The sequence below is a fragment of the Carassius carassius genome, chromosome 15 (assembly GCF_963082965.1).
Source record: "Carassius carassius chromosome 15, fCarCar2.1, whole genome shotgun sequence".
Classification (NCBI taxonomy): domain Eukaryota; kingdom Metazoa; phylum Chordata; class Actinopteri; order Cypriniformes; family Cyprinidae; genus Carassius; species Carassius carassius.
Window position 1 is genome coordinate 20,176,788 of NC_081769.1, and position 13,453 is coordinate 20,190,240.

General features: G+C 36.3%; 3 protein-coding genes across 8 annotated transcripts in view; all 3 read right to left on the minus strand.

Moving 5' to 3' along the window:
* lipeb (lipase, hormone-sensitive b) overlaps positions 1-7,105 on the minus strand; it is a 29,497-nt gene extending 22,392 nt beyond the window's left edge. For 2 of the 5 annotated variants that reach the window (XM_059567898.1, XM_059567894.1), the window contains exon 1: positions 6,985-7,105. In XM_059567898.1, coding sequence (XP_059423881.1) covers positions 6,985-7,072 — 88 coding nt within the window. In that variant the 5' untranslated portion in view covers positions 7,073-7,105. Of the gene's footprint in view, positions 1-6,902 lie in introns of all 5 variants that reach the window. The other 3 variants (XM_059567895.1, XM_059567897.1, XM_059567896.1) reach the window with 3 other exon arrangements.
* A 218-nt stretch (positions 7,106-7,323) lies between these two features.
* Positions 7,324-13,453, minus strand: part of cd79a (CD79a molecule, immunoglobulin-associated alpha) — a 131,028-nt gene continuing 124,898 nt past the window's right edge. Inside the window, exons 2-6 of one of the 2 annotated variants that reach the window (XM_059567900.1) lie at positions 9,809-9,860; positions 8,777-9,109; positions 7,979-8,094; positions 7,786-7,845; positions 7,324-7,714 (exon numbers count right to left, since the gene is read on the minus strand). In XM_059567900.1, coding sequence (XP_059423883.1) covers positions 7,598-7,714; positions 7,786-7,845; positions 7,979-8,094; positions 8,777-9,109; positions 9,809-9,848 — 666 coding nt within the window. In that variant the 5' untranslated portion in view covers positions 9,849-9,860 and the 3' untranslated portion in view covers positions 7,324-7,597. Of the gene's footprint in view, positions 7,715-7,785; positions 7,846-7,978; positions 8,095-8,776; positions 9,110-9,808; positions 10,419-13,453 lie in introns of those variants that run through there. The other variant, XM_059567899.1, reaches the window with a different exon arrangement.
* Positions 10,655-13,453, minus strand: part of LOC132158466 (rho guanine nucleotide exchange factor 1-like) — a 50,933-nt gene continuing 48,134 nt past the window's right edge. The window contains exon 33 of the mRNA XM_059567892.1: positions 10,655-13,401. The gene's annotated coding sequence lies outside the window, so the exon portion shown is untranslated. The remainder of the gene's footprint in view (positions 13,402-13,453) is intronic.

Consider the following 13,453-nt stretch of genomic DNA (forward strand, 5'->3'; position numbering starts at 1 on the left):
TCTTGTTTTACTCACACCCAACGATTCACAAACAAACTCAGTGTGGTTTGCAAATACAAAACATCACTCACAAACTAATGCATTTTGTTCTGCAAATAAAAAACGTAGCTATCAAACAAATACAGTACGTTTTACATATACAAAGAAACGTATTTCTTCAAATGACAAAAATATCCTCCAAGTACAAACTAAAATCTTTCAAGTATAAAAATAAAATCCTTCAATTAAAAAAAAATCCTTCAAGTACAAAACTAAATTCTACAAGTACGGAAAAATGTCACGTGACTTTTGGCACAAATTTTTCGCCTTGCTGATCCACACGCATATGCCTTCAGATCCACACGCATGTTAGTAAACTGTCATGTAATTGGCACTTGGCTGTTGGCGACTTGCTTGGCGCCGCCACCGACATGGAAACAGAAGAGAAGAAGAAACGCTAGCGTGAGGGACGTTTTGAACCGAACACGATGAGCGGCCAACAGGTGAGTTTGCAGTCATTTCTGGTGAAAAATCAGCCTGAAGGGGTTGTTATTCGCCATAACAACCGCCTCGCTATACATGATCCCGCTTATTACATTGCTACCTACAAATAAATAATTTGACACAAAATATTGATTTAAAAATGAGTTTATTGATTTTAAAAACGATTGTATTGCTTCCGCTAAAGAAAATAGTCCGTTCCGCGTCCATAGCAACGGTCTGTTTTCATAGCAAGGGTGTGTTTGGACCTCCAAATCAACTCTGGTCTTCTCCTGCTATTGTCTAATATAATATAGAGGCTTCATTCCATGTCAAATCAGTCAGAATCCAGGAAAGTGGTTGCAGCAACATCTCGGATGAAGAGTTTTTCTATATTATGTCATAGCCTCACCAAACTTTCCAGGATGGAAGACAAACATGTTTTTAGTATAACTGAACCAAAGTTTGTACTGCATGCCTATTGAGATTCTGCAAGGCCCTAGATTTGGGTAAATGGCTAAACCCCTGATACTTATGGGATTATAAACTCATTTTCTGCATCTGTATGATATCAATCATTACATTTTCTTTAAGGACAATCTTGTATTAATCGTGTGTCAATATTTGAGGTCTCTATCACTAATGGTCATGAAGATATTAAGAATAAAGCAAAGTGTAGTTTTTGGTCATTTTACTGGTCCTGTTCAGTTACACCAGTATTTTTGACCTCATACATTTTTCCTCTTTTCCCCTCTCTCTAGGAACTGCTTGCACAAACAATGTTAGAGAGAATCCACACACGGCTCCAGCATATTGTCAGTCAGCAACACTTGACCTGGATTACCTTGAATTTGTGTGTTTTCAGGAGGCTGTTCTTTTTAGTGCTGCCTCTAACCAGGTTCTCATCCCAAAATGCATTTTAGATGCACTCACAGAGCTGCACAAGTTGGTTAAGAAAGAGAAAACCAGGTCCCCATAGTAAAAAAAAAAGAGAGAAAGATGTTGTATTTTTTTTGGTTTTTCCAACCCCCCAGATGTTTTAAGATTGTATTCACACTACAATAAAAAATAATACAATCTACATGTGTTTGGTTTGAACATTCATTACGACATTAAGAGAGCTGAAAGTCTTAAAGTCCGCTGCTAGCACTGCTTGAGGAAAGCTATGCTTCCTGCTGCCGCTGGCAGTCCTAACACGGGGCATGTCTGCTGGTCTGATTTGATTAAACAGAGAAAAATCAAATATTAGACCACCTCACTGATTCAGAAATATTTATTTGTGTAACTGTAACATCTTACAAACCAGTTATTAGCAGGGGCACTGTTCTGTAAATAAGTGTTCTTTTTGTATTTGTGCTACAATTGCATTGAATCAGGTCCTTTGCCGAGTACGTTTTACTGTAAGCCTAGTAAGTGATGGACATACTGCACAGTAAGTAGGTAGATGTCTGAGCCATGTGATTGGGAGTGTCCCAGGGGATTTATGGCTGCCCTTAGTGCTGCCATTTGTTCATCACTCAGTACATCGCCCATCTCAGGAACAGTTACACCATGGTGTGGCTCATCAGGCAGGCCACTGTCCTCCCAGTCCAAATGTGGTAGGTACAATCCCTGAAAAGACATGTAAAGTGTTTATGTAGGGCAGTGGTTCTCAAACATTTTTACATCAAGGACCCAGACCACATTTGATAACATTTTGTAACAGACTCCAGAAATACACAATATTAATTCTGAGACTGAATAACATTACTTTTTTTTTGTCAATGTATGTTCAAATTAATGTCAATGGGATGCATTTTTGGTGAAATTTAAAAAAGACATTTGTGGAAAAATAATCAATTTCTAGAAAAAGTCAGAATTAAAAAGTTGTGTGTGTGTATTTATATATACCCCCCCCCCCCCGAACCTCCCTCAAGGACCACTGCCAAACCCATTGCCAAGTTTATTCTTAAAACTGATTGAATATACTTTAATTCAAATAAAATCTTCGCACATACTTCATGCATATAGTTCTTTTTAGCAAGGGTTAAACAAGCAGGTTATGTCCTAATTTTCAGCATTAAAAAAATGCAGCACCCATGTATAGTGACAGCCTGCTGCTGTGATATGGATGCAGAAAATAAGTTTATAATACCCTCAGTATCAGGGGTTTAGCCATTTACCCAAATCTAGGGCCTTGCAGAATCTCAATAGGCATGCAGTACAAACTTTGGTTCAGTTATACTAAGAACATGTTTGTCTTCCATCCTGGAAAGTTTGGTCAGGCTATGAATAAAACTTTAAGATATTAATGCCCAAACATGGATCTCTGATAGTGTTTTGATGCTATAAAAATGACAATCTCAAGGACTGACAAAAATATGAATATTTTTACAGGCCTTGGTTTTGGGACCCAAACATAATATAGAAAAACTCTTCATCTGAGCTGTTGCTGCAACCACTTTCCTGGATTCTGACTGATTTGACATGGAATGAAGCCTCTATATTATATTAGACAATAGCAGGAGAAGACCAGGGTTGATTTGGAGGTCCAAACACACCCTTGCCATGAAAACAGACCGTTGCTATGGACGCGGAACGGACTATTTTCTTTAGCGGAAGCAATACAATCGTTTTTAAAATCAATAAACTCATTTTTAAATCAATATTTTGTGCAATGTAATAAGCGGGATCATGTATAGCGAGCCGGTTGTTATAGCGAATAACAACCCCTTCAGGCTGATTTTTCACCAGAAATGACTGCAAACTCACCTGTTGGCCGCTCATCGTGTTCGGTTCAAAACGTCCCTCACGCTACTGGCGTTTCTTCTTCTCTTCTGTTTCCATGTCGGTGGCGGCGCCAAGCACGTTTTTTCAGGTTAGATCAGCCAGTGCGCAGTCCTAAGAGTATGTCCCAGAACGCGGTTTCTATAGCAACCAGGATTTCTAAGGTCAGGTGCCGGGACGCGCTGATTTTACCGATTAGTGTTTGGCTCTTTCATTCAGATGGAGGGGTTTCCTGCGATTGAGTGGCCATATTGAGCGTCGGATTTTTCCCCATTCAAAACTATACAAGTGCCATGTCTTGGGTATTCTGTAGTCTTTGATTATACAGAGGCAAATGAAAAAATACCATCTAAACTTTTCTAAAGACAGTAAGTTCCCCTCAGACATACATTCATATAAACTCCTACCCTTAATTGAATCGCAACCAATTTGGATTGTTACTTATTTGAATCGATTTTCAACCAGCTCGCAGTTTATCGTTACATCTAGGGGTGTGCAATATGATGATTTTTGTTCGTGGATGATAAAAATGTCTCCACATTCAGCTTTTGAAGAAATCTCGTAGTATCGTGCTACAGCGCACATTCTATCAGCTGCAGTTGTGGCGCCTCCGTCATATACATGTAGACTCTAAAATAAATGTAAATAGTTGAGAGAAAAACGTATACGTGCGTATATTAGATGTGTGCAGGTCTTAAAGGGACAGTAGGCCTATTAAACATGCAGCCTACTGTCATTGCTGTCAAGGGATAGATCACCCTAAAATTTCATTTCTGTCATTATTTACTCACTGTCACTTTATCCCAAACCTGTATTAATTTCTTTCTTGTGCTGAACACAAAATAAGATATTTTGAAGAATGTGGGTAACCAAACAGTTCCTAGACCACATTGAATTTGAAAGTAGCAATGGAGACTAAGTCACTGTGGACCAGCAACTGTTTGGTTTTCCATGTTCCTCAAAATAGCATTTATGTTCAGAACAAGAAACAAACTCAATCAGGTTTAAAACCACTTTTGAGTGAGTAAATGGTGGCATAGAAATAATACACTATGACTGAATTGACAGACAGCTGATGGAGTTTTTATTTTTGGGTGAACTATTCCTTAATAAAACAACAAAACACAAAAGAGAAAAATCACTCACTGCTCTTGACTGAAGAAATGTAACAAAGTTGCTTTATGAATCAGTTTATATAGTGTTTTATTCTTATATTTGTTCATTCAATTTCTTGAATGCTCCTGCTAAATACACTTATTGTACCTGAAAATAAAGCACTATTTGTTTTATTTGTATATAATGTGTAGTTTTTATGTGTATCATTCTTTTATCTTTTTTATTAAAAAATAAGAACAAAGATTTTTATCTTCGCCCTCCTTGGCCTAAATATCTGCCATTCTTTTTTTCGATACCTTAAAAGGCTTGGTCTTTATAATAGGGAAATAAAATAACAAAAAACTATATCTATTAACACTAAAATCGTAGATGCTATAGGCCTAAGTGAATTTCCTCATTTTAATGAGGAAACATTTTAAACATTTGTGTTAATAAATTTTAATTGTTAGTGTTTTTTAAAGACTAACTTGTTAAATAAGTGTTGGATAACAGCAAATTAAATCAAGGTGTAAAAACAGAGGAAATAAATGATTAAGTGCGTATCATATCAAAAAACTATATGATAACATACTGATACGCATCTATATCACGTCACATTTGTCCAAGAAAACTTTAAATTCGCTGAAAAGAAATATTCAAACATTATTATTCTTTAGAATGTATTAACTGTCTACTGACTTCTATATTTATAACAAACTTGAATGTGCCTCTATGAAAGAGGAAGTGAGTATACTAAAGAACCAATCCTATGACTATCCATTTGGAAAAGGGAAATTACTTTTTCATTCATTTTCAAATGCCAAACTATAGGAATAGAGGAAAAAGTGGAAGATCAACAGAAAATAGCAAGGGATGTTCTCAGTGTGTTTACATTTTTTCATCTGGCTAGAAATGAGAACAATGCTCAACTTTCAACACAGAAACATACTTTTGAAATATAAATAAACATTTTAAATAATTAAAAATAGGCCCATTTCTTTATTACTGTTAAATATACACACATGCAACTAGCTTGTGTCACATTGCTCATTTAAAATATTTGCACTATTACTGTAGGTTACAAAAGTTCACTGCTGGAGACTAGCTGCTGGCAAATCAGATTTTTTTATGGTACAAATCCATCTTATTTTTAGCACAATCTACAAAAGGCTTGCATACAGATGGATTTCCCAATATTCTCATGGGTCAAAGACCACACATTTCAACAAAGAATCATTGTGAACCAAATTCAACTAACCAGACCTGAACTTTCTCTCTCCGTTCTACATACATATATTTTCAGGACCACATCCTTTATTCATTAGCAATAAGGAACAATGAAAGGCCCCGAGCAGACCTTTGTCCCAGATTATTTTGCAAATGTAGTAAAATCATCTCAACAGGAAAGAAAAACAATGCACTGGCACTGACAAAAGAGTGAAGAGTTTCCTCTCACTGTCATCCAAACCTTACAGCAGCAAGTAAACAACTTATCTAAGCATACAAATGTTATATATGAATGTACATGACTACAGATCTTTTCATAATGTTCTTCTACACATCTGAGAAGAACTCAGTTCAAATGGCTGAGTGAGGCTTTTATGGCAAATCCTCTTCACTGATCTCTAGACGAGGCAGGGGTCTATAGTGAAAACCTGAAACCCAGACAGCCAGTGACATACTAAACACTAACACTGTGGTGAAATAAAAGGTTATTTGAAAGGCCAAAGTGGCCAACAGCTGCTTTTAAATGAGGTCTAAAGCAGTGTGAAGATACTTTACTTACCCTTGTGCCATTTTACAAAAAAAAAAATTTGTGGAAGATAAATGAAGGTAATTTTGTAAATGTCTCAGTGTTTTTTCTATCCATACAGAGGAAGTCAATGCTCACCGAAATGGTTTGGTTACCAACATTCTTCAAAACATTCTTCCACAAAACAAGGGTGCGTAAATAAAGCAGTAAACCCCAAGAAGCCATGGTTTATAAAGAATTTTTAAGAGCTAAGCGCTGTTGTTAGGCACGACGCGAAGCAGCCTCAACCAATCAGAATCAAGGACCAGAACTCCGTTTTAGAATGATAAATTTTTCTTTTTTTGGGGTGCACTATCACTTTAAGAGAATCTCCACTAAATACACACACATTTACTGTGACTATAAGCTTAAAACCACACAGACAGACGTAAATCTAGATCATTCATGAGTCAGGCATTCTAAAACATATCCGCAGAAAAGTTTAGGCAAATACTCACAGGTCATTCAAACGTATGCTATATTCTCTCCTGTCTAAAACGTGCTGTCAACACAATTTGGATAAAATGTCATTCTTAACCAGAAATGTCATCAATGCCTAACTGCAACACTACACTACATTACAGTGTCACCGTAGCCGACTTGCATAGCACAACATAGTTCAAACGTAATTCAAACCTGTTGGCAATCATATGAGACATTTTAAAACCTATGTTTACATATTAGTAAGGAAATAACAGTGCTCATACGATGTGCCACATTGTACCAGCCTTACTATATAGTAAACGCTCTGACTTTAATCATCTGTTTGACACTTCTGGAACTAACTTACCTAACCGGGAGCGCGGATGTCATTTACAAGCGACAACTCGCCAACCAAATAAAGCGGGTATGTTTATTAAATGAGAATATACCTATTGGACCCTCTTTGTGTTTTGACGAGCGTCTTCTGTTTACTGATTTTTCAAGAACACCGCTCCCAGACTTCCTTGCAGACGCCATCTTCCTCAAACACGAATGATTACCTCCCCCTTTGTTCTGTCTGGACATACCTTACAGGCGGCCACGCCCACATCAAAATCTACAGCCAATAACCCGTCAGAGAATAATCAAAGCACCTATCACTTCATAGTACCTCCCATCACGCTGCCCATATTGAGCCACTCATACAACATAAAAATGCAATACAATAAAATAAATTTGCCAGTTTTTTAGTGCATCGTCTTTAATTGCCAATTTGAGTATCCACTGCATTTATTTATTTATTTGTTTATTTAGAATGTTCCTCTGGACACACGTAAAATGTCACATTCATCAAAATGCTAAATGTTAAATACAATTCATTCAAAACATTAGCAGAAATATTTGATTTACTACTGCAAAATGCAAACAAGCTTATCTTCAAACTAATAAAGAGATGCAAAGACATATTGACAGCAGGCTCATGAAATTGCGACAAGTAATACACAGGGTTCACTTTTCTCTTGACTGTCTTTCTGGTTCCTTTTCCTGTTTCTCCAGATCCAGCTATGGTTTCTCCAGCTGAATGTCTTCTCCACAGCTGGCCACATCCTGATAGGGGCCTTGTTGATTGGTGCGTTGAATTTGATGGTACGCTGAGTTGCAGTCATCCAAGTTTAGACCCTGTTGAAGGTTACTTTTGTGAATACGCAGCATGCTAATAAGAAAAGAAAATGTAGAGGGAATAGACATACCTCATAGATATTCTCCTCCTCTCTCCCTTTCTTCTTCTCCAGTTCTTTCAGCCTCTTTGACTGGAGGAATACAGTTGGAATCACTTTATTTATTTGTTTGTTTAATGTTGTTTGTGGTGCAGATTTCTGTCTGCAATGCATCCAATATGCTGAATCAACATTAAATCAACATTACACAATCAGCGTGTCTGACCTTACAGAGGAGCATGGTGCCAGGGATCAACACACACATCAGCAGCAACACCCCTTCTGCTGTAATGATGCTGTTCTTCACACTCTCGCTGAGGTTCAAGGTCTTCTGCAATGGTACTAAGTAAAGAGAATGTCTTAAACTCCTGAAGACTGTTCAGAAATGACAAGCAGATCAAACTCACCATGGTCTTAAAAAACGTTTGAAAAAAATGAAACAAAAATGAAGGCCAAAAGAGCTGAAACTTTCACTTGTTCTGATAGTAAACCTTGAATGTGTGTATATAAAGAGAGTTAAGTAACACAAACTTAGAGTGAATGAGAGGAATTTGTGTTTGTCTAACTCAGCCAATTGAATGTTGGACAATGAATTATTGCACAATGTGGGCTCTTATGAGTGCAAGCTTTATATTTGTAACCGTCATATTAATGCAATTAAGAATAAATAGGTAGAGAGTGGCATACATCAGATTATGTATTACATTAAAATGCATAACTGTATACAGTATTTAATACAGATTTGTTATAGACTACTGTTCAAAAGTTTGAGGGGCAGTAAGATTGTTTTTGAAGGATAATCGTTTTCAAGAAAGGATGCAATAAATGAATCAACAGTGACTATAAAGACTTTGTTACAAAAGTTTTTTTTTTCATTTACAAACAACTTTCTATTAATCAAAGTAAACAAACACAACTGGCTGATCAAAAAAAGTGCAGTCTTGGTGAGAGAGACTGCACTTTTTTTTTTGGAACAGTAAAATAAAATAAATCATATTAAACATATAACTGTGGTCTGACTCACTGTATACTTGAAGAAAGGTACCATGGGTAAAGATGTTAAGAGAGTTATGTGTCAGTTGACACTGGTACAAGCCGGTATCATTGAGACGGACCTCCTTGACAGACAGCAAATGGCATTTGCCGCCTTTTGAGGTTTTCATCCGACTGTCGGCCAGATTTACTGTTTTGGTCATTTTGGTGTTATTGCTGGTGTGAATATTTATGATCCATAATAATGTGTGGCTCTTTTTCCAGTCGTAGCAGCAGTGGATGGTGGCTTCATGGGAGAGAGCCACACGCACCAACGGTTTATCTGCCTCTAGTTCCAGGTCTTCTAAATTAGCGTTGGCAACAGCTTATGCAAAGGACAATAAAACCAAAAACCATATAACAGAGTGCTTTAGCATTGGGTGACACAACACCACAACAAAGCATTTGAGTGTAAAACAGTCCACAGTGGTGGGTTTCTTTAAGATTTACTTATGTGATATTAAAACCCTCTCACATAAAAGCAGTTTATAGCTTTAATGTCCTACCCAAGGTTATAAAGTTTAGTCCATATGATATCAGCATGTTTAATTCTATTAGCTAAACTGAACACTTCCCACCAACAAAAAGCTGTCTAGACAAGACTTGTCATGTGAAAAGCTACTTAATACAGAGTAAAATGAAATTAGACCCTTAAAATTGTGTCACACTGAAAAAGACAAAGACTGGTAGCAGTAAAATGCAAATTGTAAAAGCTGCTCTGAGAGGAAATCAGCTTCACTGAAGCAGAACATAGACGTGCAGATGGAAACTTTGTGTACTTTGTTCTTTTGTAGGAGATAAAAGGTTTGAAAGTTGAATTTGAAATTATATTCTTTAGAAAAACTACATGTAAACATATTAAACATGTATATATATATATATATATATATATATATATATATTTGTGAACAAGGACAGCTTAGATTACTTTAAAACCAGTTAATTATAACGAATGCTTAACAAATATTAGAATTTTACAATAAAACTAACATTACATACACACATGAAATATGTTAATGCTTACCTGCCCAGAAACCCAAGAAAATGACCAGTGTGAATGCCATTTTCTCCAATAAACTTTCAAAAACCCTCTTGCTGCTCATCAGTAAATATGCCTCTCAAGTGTGTCTTCTCTTCCTGTTACATCTAAACCCACCCATTCTTCTTTACAGTTTGTGGTGAACACACGCAAATACAGGGGTTGGTCAAAATAATGTGAACATTAAAGTGTTTTACCACCATTTGCCTTTTAAATAGCTTTGAATCTACTTAGAAAAGGAAAAAAAGAGTTTTGAATAGTCTAAAGTTTATTGTTGACCACAAAAACATCTGCCAGTTGCTTTCCAGTTGAAATCTGCTTCTCTCCATTATCTCCAAAAGTGCCTATATTAGTCAGTTTTTGTGGAAAAATGGTCTTCAAGGTGAATTGTGAAGTTTGCTGACGGTCTGCTGCAGAAATTCTGCATTGTTTGGCCCATATCATTCATTCAACTTCTCTGATTAGTCTTGCCATGCTTTGTGTATGCAGTCATAATGATAAAGACTGTTGTTCGTAAAACACCAAAAAACATAATTTTGCATTCATTTTTGGAAGTCAAAAGTCATCCATTTTCCCCACAATTTGTACTAAACAACTTATACTTTACACAAACTAGAGAATATAGACATCATAATTGGATCAAGATTACTGGATACACACACACACACACACACACACACACACACACACACACACACACACACACACACACTATTTAGTCCAACCTCTGTACATTCTTCTCTTTTTTGGATAATGTTGAAATTTGTTAATATCAACTGAATGCTGCCGAAAATAAAAACAAGCTTGTGTCATTTTTGATCATTTATTTAAAAAAAAAAAGGAAAAATAATCAAATAAAAAAAAACGTACCTACATTTTTCTAATGTCTCTTACATATAAAATCAAAGCCCAAATACACAGAATAGTCCTTGCATAATCATTTATATAGACAGACAGCAATGGAATGCCTGTAATGAGTGGACTCCTTTACACAGAAGTACATCAAAGATGGTTTAAAAGATCTCACAAAGAGCACTCAGTACTAAATTCGGCCATGTTTAAGAACAACAAATGAGTGGAACTGCTATAATCTGGTGGGTCTAGAGCAAAATATCAGATTCATATTTAACACTGAACATCGCTAAATGAGGAGAAGGCAAGTATGCCCGTGCCTGTCATCTGGACTAAAAGAGTCCTTTAGAAATTAAAACACACCCAATCTGCACAAGGCACCCTATAAATAGATTTAAACATACAGCTATGTCACTATGTATAGATATATGTGACAGATACATATGAAAAGTTCAAGGAATGAGAGAGAATGATACCACACCCAAAACCCTGTCTTATCAGTTATCAAGAGTTGAAGGCTCAATTTCAAACACACTTTCTAATCAAATTTAAGCTGTGGTTAGTTCCACATCAAAAATAAGACTCTTGCCATAAAAGTGAAATTCAGCCTTTTATAGTTGTTCTGGTTAAGGGTGTACTTTGTCTCTCTCAGTCCTTCTTTTATAACAAGCAATGCATAATATGGTAATTACATAACTTTGTAAGAAAACCAAAAGAACAGAATAAAAGGAAATTAATAAACCACATGCAAAAAGGGCTGAAGGAAAGTGAAGTAGGCAGAACAGATCTTGCACCATGATAGTTTCATTACCAAACTTTAAACGGTTTCATTTGTTTTTTCTAAAAGGATAAAGCTATGCAAATGAACAAAAGGTCTTTCTGACATTTACTAGGACCAGAATGCAAGACTTCTTGCAAATTGTTCTGGTAAACCATTTTACGAAAGGAAAACAGCAGGAAAAGGAACCAAGGCCTAACAGAAATCGATATTCTAAACACAATTACAACTTAAAAATGAATGTAAAATCACATAATGTAACAAATAAGGTAAAATAAGCTGCAAAAATTTGGAAGTCAGTCGAGGGTAGAAAGACCTGTTGCAGTAGCATCATGAATCCATAAAAATAATTACAGTACTGGTGGAAAAAACCTACAGTTTGTGTTCCGGTCTCTGAACTCTGAGATATAACATCATATTAAACCCCTGCAAGTGTCTGATTGTCTGTGGTCTGGTTTCATAATTAGATAAGGAGAGCAGGAGAGACTGATAATGAGAATCAAGCTCCTTTCTCTATTACTCATACTGCAGTTCAGTTCTGAACCAAATTAACTCTTTCAGTCTTAAATAGGATTATAAGTCAATTCATCCACTTCATCTTTTTCTGGGTTGATCCAGCAGCTAAGGCCAACATTAAGTAAGTTATTCCAATTGACAATTGACCTTCCCATGCAAGTGTTGTCATATATAAACTTTGTCCCACTATAATTTCTTTGGTCCTGTTTACACAGAAAACTACTCCCTAAAATAAAATAAACTGAGAAACAATGACAAGCAATTACAGAAATGTACTGTAGTATATAAAGGTAGAAAAACGGAATTATCTGAAATGACCGATAAGTTTTATAGCAACAGTAACAGAATTTGCATAGTGCACAAAAATAGGCAATGTGTGATGATTATCATACAATCTGGGCCAACCTACCAGAGTACAATCTGCAACACCCGGGTTAGAGAACGTTATACACGGTGCATGCTTCATGTTATAACGGCACCGACGTGTGGATGCTCCTGTGAGCTGGTCATTCAAAATACTACCTAATATGTGCATATTTCCTCACACCCACAATGTCAAACCCTCATGACATTTCTTGACATCAGTGCTTGCCTTGATTTCACTTCAGAGGGGTTACGCATAACAAAACAAGCGCACCTTCCTCTGCCTTCTCTCTACTTCCTCTGCTCATCCATCTGTTGATCTATCCTACTTAGCACTTCTTTTCTCACTCACAGAGCAACAACAGAACTTCTGGTAAGAAGACAAATTAAAACAGGGTTAATAAAATTTTTAAAAATCCATGTTTTAACTGCAATGCATGCTACAATGGTGACATATCTTCTTTTGAATATCTATTATTTTTGAAAATACATGTAATATAGAACGGTAATAATTATTAGGGTGAGTAAACATCTTGAAATGCGTAAAATAAAATAAAATGAAAGGGCACATATTCTCCTTAAATTACCCTTATTAAAAACCTGACTAAAGTAGATTCTGAGAAACAGACAAAGATTCAACTATACTTTTCTATGAATATAGATATTCTTTTGGTACTAAATAACTTTTGACATGCTTAGACAGGTTTATCGTTGTGTGTGTGTGTGTGTGTGTGCGCATGTTTGTGTATGTTACAGTGCTTTCACTCGTAGCATTTGCTCTGGAATCTCTCTAGGTGTTGCACATTTCTTTGGCATCTTTTGGCAAGGCTGTCTCTCATACTTCTCAAAAGAAACACATATGCACTCATTCAAGGTTAAGGATCACTATAATTTCACAACACCCACTTCATTTCATTTCTCAGTGGCATGGAAAGTGCTGGAGGCCTGCTGACAATCTTCTGAAAGGACAGTTGAGAAGAGAGAAGAGATAGAGCAGGAACATTCAGGCAGAATTAGTCAATCAGAGAATCCCTCCAAAGCAAGTCTCGAGTCCAGCACATACAGTGATCTGAGGACAAACAAGAAGGATGATAGAAAATGAATTGCTATACTTACAAAAA